At 33.0% G+C, this 8,297-nt stretch overlaps 1 protein-coding gene across 2 annotated transcripts in view; it reads right to left on the bottom strand.

The window, feature by feature from the left end:
• Nucleotides 1–8,297, bottom strand: part of LOC117100019 (guanine nucleotide exchange factor VAV3-like) — a gene marked incomplete in the record, with an annotated part of 44,891 nt that overhangs the window by 16,058 nt on the left and 20,536 nt on the right. For both annotated transcript variants that reach the window (XM_033239565.1, XM_033239566.1), the window contains 4 exon segments: nt 4,107–4,170; nt 5,367–5,459; nt 6,488–6,633; nt 7,226–7,321. In XM_033239565.1, the coding sequence (XP_033095456.1) occupies nt 4,107–4,170; nt 5,367–5,459; nt 6,488–6,633; nt 7,226–7,321 (399 nt within the window).

Raw genomic sequence — 8,297 nt, 5'->3', positions numbered from 1 at the left:
TATATATTAATATTATTTATTAAGTCCTGTCCAGACTATAACATTTTATTTGACAAAAACATGACATACCTAAATATGGTCATGTCATGATGACATCACATCATGGCCATATATAGGCAAATCATGGCTAGATATGGGCATACAACAGTCTAGATAATTGGATAGAGCTTATGAAAGAACTTGTACCCAGTTCATCCTTGAGACAACAGATTAGTTATGTGCATTTTTCAACATATTATATTTCTTTTACGGTTAACAAAATGTTAATAAAAGCACTTTGCACATGATACCATCATCATAAACTGTCCATTAACAAACACCAATACAGAAGTCAATGTTTAATGCATATGATGAACTTTGACCTTCATTATGCTCTAACAACTGCCAAGACCCCAGGCATTACATTTTTCCATAGATATCCAATTTCTCCACAGTTAGATTTTCATAATAACTTTCATTTTAAATATATAATGTGTGTTAAACTAATAAACTTAAATTTGATGTTTTAGCTTTCAATTAAAAATTAAAGCATTAAAATGTAACCAATTCACAAATGAACAAATACCATTCCAAATGTTTGCCATATACACTTGAATTGTCTGGCAAACAATAAAAGTACTTTTGTTTCATTTTGTTTTAAATGACTTCAGACTTTTTACTACAGACATTGTAAATTATTTTATTTAAAATTTCTACAAAAATACTGCACTTTCACACTCACAATTTCCTCTGATGAACTTCCTAGAACCTTCCAAAGATATTCTGTGATACTAACAACTTGTAATATTTCAGGTATAAAAACAAAAAAAGTAACGAAAAAATATACCAATAAAAGAAAAAACATTTCTCAGCACATTACATCTAGAGAACAAATAACAACAACAGTTAACAAAATAACATAAACAAAAAGTAGTAACAAAATGTTGAAATAACAACAAAATAAAAACCACCATACTAAAAATTAATTATGGCACTGCTTAGTGTGATTGGCTACTGGGGAGATCAGTAGCCAATATGTACAATTACTATCTGAAAATATTATTTGATCCTGAATATGCAAATGAAGGGTGATGGTAAAATATGGACAATGATAGTTTATAATCCCACACAGTTAAAACAGCCCACAATGGCCTTTAAAATTATTGTACATGAAAGATGAATACGCAACTAAATGTCAATAAATTAAAAACTTATAAAATAATATGCCATCTATTTTTCAAATAAAAATAATGTTTATGTGATTTGTGTTTACTGAGATGCGTGAGTACGCCAGACATTTGAAATGAATAGGATGATCTTAATACACAGGAATTACTTTTCACTAAACACCTTGCTCCACAAAATCATTTTTTATGAAATCACCTGCTAAAATTGTTTGCAAAATGCAATAACTATAATGGCCTGTTATCATAATTTATACATTTCTAATGCACAGATTCCATACTGATATCTTCAAGCGCGCAGTACATTATTGTCCCAACATGCTTAGGAACACCAGGTTCTATATTTGCCGCTGAACTCAACGCAGTAGCAAACAAAAAAATCCAAACTTGAGTCACCAGTGTTAGCTCTTTAATTTTAACAATAAATAAAATAACATAAACCAAAAATAAATCAGTTATAAAATAGACAAGAAAAAAATATAAAATTCTATAAGAAAATTATTTCTTGACAAAAGATACAAAAGTTATGATTATTAACAGAGATAAAATGAAAAAGATCAAGAATGTTGTGGCAAACAAAACATGCAAACATTTCTCAAAAGCATGCCACCTCAGCTGTGTCATCGTTCTAAACACGCTACCTACCCAGAATTTCTCCATCACAAGCTAAAAAGAGGAGTTTCAAAAAGAAATACAATCAACAAGCTGACATTAAAAACATAAACGCAATTACTCTTCTACTGCTACGAACACATGGCAAGAAACACACACACGTATCCCAGTGGCAGTACAAGAATTTGATCAATTAGGGCCAGGGTGCAAGTCATCCAAAAGGGTGCCTAATAATTGCCAGAAATGAAGACTCCTGCTGCCTATGTTTTAGAATGTATCCGATGGGAGGCTTCTACACACAATGGAAGACTTGAGCCCCCTTCCACTAACTGGTGCTGCCACTGACGTATCCCTACACACACATCCTCACATAATCTCAAATACTTTCATCTGGTTTCTGTGATATACAGTATGAACATGGACAAAATTCTTGTAAGTAAACTATAAAATGTATGTATTTTTTGTGATGGTTTGATCCGTTATCAATGGATCTTCATTACACAATGACTGGGAAACGTCAACAACTAGCAAACCAGTCATTTACTGATCAAGATCCAATGACAATGGATCAAAACATCACAAACAGTACGTACATTTTATGGTTTACTTACAGGAATTTTGTCCATGTTCATATCCTCACATACTTATTCATTTCTCTACACACATTCCTAAAACAGCAACCTACATATGCACATTCCACACACATCCCAAAAAACAATCTTACAACTCCTCTACATACCACTACACCAAACAGAGCTCATCCTTCGATGCACATTCATAAACCTTCCAAAAAAAAAAAAAAAAAAAAAAAAAATCAAGTTTATAATGTTTAGCAGAAATAAGTATCCTTTGCATTTAAGCACTAATGAAACTGCAATAGAACTGTTTTCCATCCCTAAAGAATATATTTTTATAATGTAATATTTGCAATAAACAAAACAGTGCAACACAAAATAGAAACAGTGACAGGCTGCTATATTGCAAATTATCACATAATCCATGTATTTCATCCCAGACTAGGCTATAGCCATACTGTAACATAACAGCAGCCAGTCAATATGGCCCAAGTGCGTGCCACAGCCATAGTAACAAGCTGTGCTGCCACCAAGAGTTCAGTACTTGGGGAACGCGGAAACAAGATAATGACACCCACTTATGTAAACAATTGTGATAGTTGGAATCATGATACATCCAGACTGGATACATCTAATACGACAGGATAAATAGTTTGTTCAAGATTTCAAGCATAAAAGCTAAAGGGTTGGGAGAAGGAAAGGAGAAAGAACATTACTAAACTCATGCATTAAAATAATTATCATTTACAGCTAAAGCAAAATTTCAGTTTTAATCAATAGTTTATACCTATTAATAATAATGTAACAATATTCAGTACATTGCCATGCATACTCACAAAAATGTATTAATATTAATTACAACAATTATAACTTATAGCAAAAAAAAACCATATTTGAATTGCATGTAATGTAATAATTGCCTCTGGCTGTATATGAAAATGTTTATAATGAAACCTCAATGTAAATGCATGTTAAACAAGATGGAGAGATTTCCCAGGTTGTCAGCAAAGCTGATATAAGAATTGCAGCATCTAGTGCTACTTAGTAAATGCCTTCACACGTAAAAAGTCAGTGCATGTGATGGTGATGATGATGATACTGTAGTAATAATAACAATGATGATCATTATGAGAGAAGATGAATATTAAGATGAGGATAGTAATTATGATGATTACGATGATGATGATGCCTATGGTTATGATGATGATGATTATGATAATGAAGATGATGATGACTATGATGTTCATAAGGATAATGATGATCATAGCTGCCGATTCTACCTAAGTGATCAGTTTTGGTGACAAATAAAATTCTGATACACTTCAATTCTAGTGACAGCACCAGTCATCCCTAATCAGGTTTGGTGACAGCATCATAAATGGTGATGTCAACAAAACTGATACTTATCAGATCTATTAGGCAGAATCGAGTGATCATGGTGACAATGACAACTATGATGATGTTGATGATGGGGATTATAATTACTATGATGTTGAGATGATGATGATGACAATGATGATTATGACTACGATGATTTTTATGATTATGATGACTACGCTGATGATGAAAATGACAATGGTAATAAGGATAAACTTTTTAGACTTAAGAAAAACTCCAGTGATTTGGAAAACTCAACCCTTGGTTTGGGAGGGGAGCATCTTAACTGCCATACTATATCTACACTCACACCCACTGCTTGCCCTTTCTTTAACTTTGTCAATGTTTGGAGATTTTTTAAGTGAATTGAGAAACAAACCTTTCCCCTTTTTTCACAAATTAACAGAACTCGGTCAAATAGAAAGCAACTGCTACTAACAGCCCTAGAAGAAAAAAGAGAAAACATTTATTTATTTATTATATCAAAGCCCTGTACATTAAAATCCATTTTGACAAAGATAAAAGCTAATTACAATAAAAAATAAACAAATAAAAGAACAAATATGAATTATACAGTACATCATTAGAATTTCCTACAAATATTGCCAGTTAACAATATAATTGCAACAATAAAATACATTGCATATGAAAAATTAAAAAATCTTCCATAATATTTTGATTAATTTGATTTATTAACTTTTTTTTGTTATAACTTCTACCAAGGACGGCCTGTCTGTTGGCGTGTCTGTCTGTTTGCAGAATTATGCAAAAACAAATGGATCATCATAAAGTTAAGTGAAATGGTAAATATTGATGTAAGGAAAATTAAGGTCAAATAACAAGTTAAAGGTCACCGAAATTTGAAAATGTTTCTGAATATACCCATCGAGCATAAAAAAAAATAATGAAATTGCCAATATTATACAGTATTCAGACAGAGACAGGGCAAAGCAGGGTTTAAGCTGTTGCTGGCCAAATTGCCAAAATTATTTTCATTCACAATTCGCCAAAAAGCTAATGAATGAAAGTTATATGTGTATGTTATGTACATGGATATTGAGTAAAATTGGTAAGTGAAAAACTTTACCAATAGCAATCACTATAAACGGTTAAGTAGTTGGGCGAAAATTTGGCCTACCAAGGCCTGCTAGGCCTAGACCAGCTAGGATCAGCTCGCGAAAGCCTGCTAAAGCGATTTCTTTAGAGGTCCGACTCTCAGGGTTTTGTTGGAACACAATTCCAATCTCAAAAAAAGTACTACAACAAACTAGAGGGTGTCCTTCAAAAGAACATAAAAGTTGTTTATAAATAGGGCACCACCTACCTTGTGGTAGTACCTTTTAACGTTTCATTACGTGTACACAAAATCAGGGCAGTCAACTTCTTGCAATTCTATACTCTTTGGTGAGACTCTGTACTCTATTCTTGATGAAGCTCACATGATTATAATCCGTCCCTTGTTTGTTTGACTAATCAAAACTCAAATTTGGCTAATCATTTTCATTCCAAATAAGCCAAATTGCTAAAAAACTATTTTTTGCCAGCTTAAACCCTGGCAAAGGTATGCATTATGGAGTGATTTCACACTAGTATTTTTCTGAGTATACAGTCGTTCATTTTGGAAAAATATTTTACTTACCCTCTACCACCTCGTAACATCTTGATCCTCAGATCACCGTCTTTTTGTATCCTTCCAAAATCGTTTAATGATGCTCCATGATAATTGACCAAACTACACGTAGTCAAGAAAACGCAAACACATTTCACTATTGTGTTAATCATGTGTAGCCAGTTGCTAGCATAACGGAAGTTGGGTAAAGATATGTGAATAGTAGCACCAGTTATTGTAGATGTGGCATAGCAATAGTAGTATTATTAAATTATTATTGCCTGATATTCAACCTATTATTGGTGTTTTTACACTGTTGGTTGAGAATAAAGAATAAAGTAGCAGTAATACAGGTGGTGCTGGTGGTGTTGGTAGTAGCAGAGTTGGTAGCAGCAGTGATAATAGTGGTTCTAAGATATACAATTAGAGCGTTAAGACCTTTTTACAGTGGCGTCGTTCTGGTGGTGAATTAGGCAGTACAACATAAGACAATCGCCATACTCTTTACAGCATATGCCATGTTGCACAAAGAACATTTTATCCGAAAATCCTACCTGGATTTTGAGACTTAAAGCTTATAGTTTTTGTGCATTTTTTGACTTGATTATTGTCTTCTTAGGTACATATGTGCTGTACTTCAATGGGTGACAGGCGAGTGCTTTTTAATTATTTTTTTTTTACTTTATAACGCAATAATTAAACATTTGTGATCTTCATTGTTACTAGGTAGGCTAGCTTAGGCCTAAGCTTGATTGGGTGAGTGATTCAACAGTTACATGGGTTGATTTCAGGGCCCTTGCTGATATTAAAAAATGAAAACGTCATAAACAGCATTGATTTTTCACTGCCAATGATTTTTTTGCCAACATACTTTTTTATCAATTATAAGGGCTGATACGTACATGTTAAAAACATAATTTCCTACAACCCTTGTGTTAGTAATTTTCTCACATAACCTATTCTACAACGTTCACTAATTTTTGCAAAGGTTATAACATTTTGTGTTTCCTAAGAGGCTAATCCAGATATTTGATAAGGACTATATTATTGAACATTTATTAAATGGTTGTACTTTTAATACATGGTTTAGTCAGTAGCACCCAATGAAGAAGAATAACACATTGCATTCCTCAACATGCTTTTTTTTTTACCTTTTTTCCATTTCTGCATTAGTCTGCATGATTTCGTGGTCTCGCTTCACCTCATTTACATATAGAGACAGATCCTGCATCTCCTCCAAAGCTTTGTCTAAGCCTGCTTTGTCTGGGTGGTTCCTATCTGTGTGTTTTATTAATTCCTATTGGAAAAATGTCAGCAGATGTTAAACTCAGGTCACACTTCCAAAGTTTCATGTGACAAATTTGTCTGATGTGCCCATATGTGGGCATGATAATGTCATATTACAACCAAATATGGGCATACCACATAAAGCTTCAACAAGTTAAACTTTGTAAAAGTACAATATCAAAATGAATTGTTGGTTACGGCATTTACAAAACAAAAAGACTGAACAAATACAGAATTTCTAGCATTTCATTAAATTTAAAAATATTTTTTACCCTATTTATCTTAAAATTTATAGCATGAAAAGTATCTAGAAATTGTTAGCTAAATTGTAGATGACAATTTAAAAAGGCATAGCAAATATAGCTTAGAGTAAAAAAACAAATATTTATTTAACCATGTAAAGTGTATTACAATAATGCTTATATATTATATTGCAGATATTTTTTAATGTTTTCCAAAACATTTAGTAGCTTTCCTCCAGCTAGGCTGATATACAGCAGAGGGCGTACTTCAAAAGAAACAGAAAAAGTATTATCCAATTAGACTTCAATTCAGAGGTAGTTCACACACTTGAAGAAATATAGTATATTTTTCATACATACCCGAAGTAGAAGGTGGTATTTAAGTATTCTTTGCATAGGAACATTAAGTAGATCCCGTAGTGAAAACTTATTTTCATTATACTTCATCTGGCACTCCTGCACAAAAACAAATTTAAATAAGAAATCTGATTTTTTTTTTTTTTTTGCATGATCATGACATCATGATTGAATATTTCATTGCTAGGCCAAGCTATGAGCGCACACAGAGAAACCTACCAAATCTCGCTCTATGATGCTGGTTAGCAGGAATAAAGCCTAGACTATGCTAGGCAGTCCTAGAAAGGCATAATAGTTATGAAATAACAAGCTGATTGACTTATGAAAGAACTGAAAAAATAAGGCAACGCAGAAATAATTCATATTATAAAGTCAATCAACGTCATCACTGCAACTCCCAATGTTATTTGCCTATCCTCTAGAGTCCAATAATTTTTCTATTAGTGGACGCTTGGCTTGATTTTTTTTAGGTTCATGTGCAAAAAAAATTCCTCAATATTTCGTCACCGCGAAGACATTGCGCACCGCGATAAAAAATTTAATTGTAAGTGAAAATTACTTTCGTAAAACAAGCTTAATTAGAATCCAAAGAAAGTTACTTCAAATTCAATATTAAGTATAAACATTAAGGAATTCATTGAATCAATGGACCCTCATAAACAAAACAAACTGAACGTTTAACAGGAATATTCTAAACCTAGTAATGACTCAAGGAACAAAATTAGAAGTAGGCCCCTACGGCCAGGCAGGAGGCCACCGAGGCCACCGAGGCCTCCTCCTACTACTGTAGGCCGTAGCCTAGCCTAGTTATGAAATCATCGCATGATTTTTACCTGTCTGCATGCACCGACCAAAAAGGTATTCTCTCTCTAATGCTGAAATGTTTATTCCTTTGAAGAATGCCTATCAAAAGAGCATTACAAACAGATTCTTTCTAACACAATACAAATTACAATAGTTATTCATCGTAACTGTACTGTACTGCTAATGTGTAGTTAAAGCGTACTGTAGGAGCACAAATCAGCATATGCACAGCTAAATGTAAATACGCACACAGTATACTGATCATATCACA

The sequence above is a fragment of the Anneissia japonica genome, unplaced genomic scaffold, assembly GCF_011630105.1.
Source record: "Anneissia japonica isolate Jap-2015-1 unplaced genomic scaffold, ASM1163010v1 scaffold256_len832006_cov191, whole genome shotgun sequence".
NCBI classification, from domain to species: domain Eukaryota; kingdom Metazoa; phylum Echinodermata; class Crinoidea; order Comatulida; family Comatulidae; genus Anneissia; species Anneissia japonica.
The sequence above is the reverse complement of the archived record's forward strand: the minus strand, read 5'-3'. Positions and strand labels throughout refer to the sequence as shown.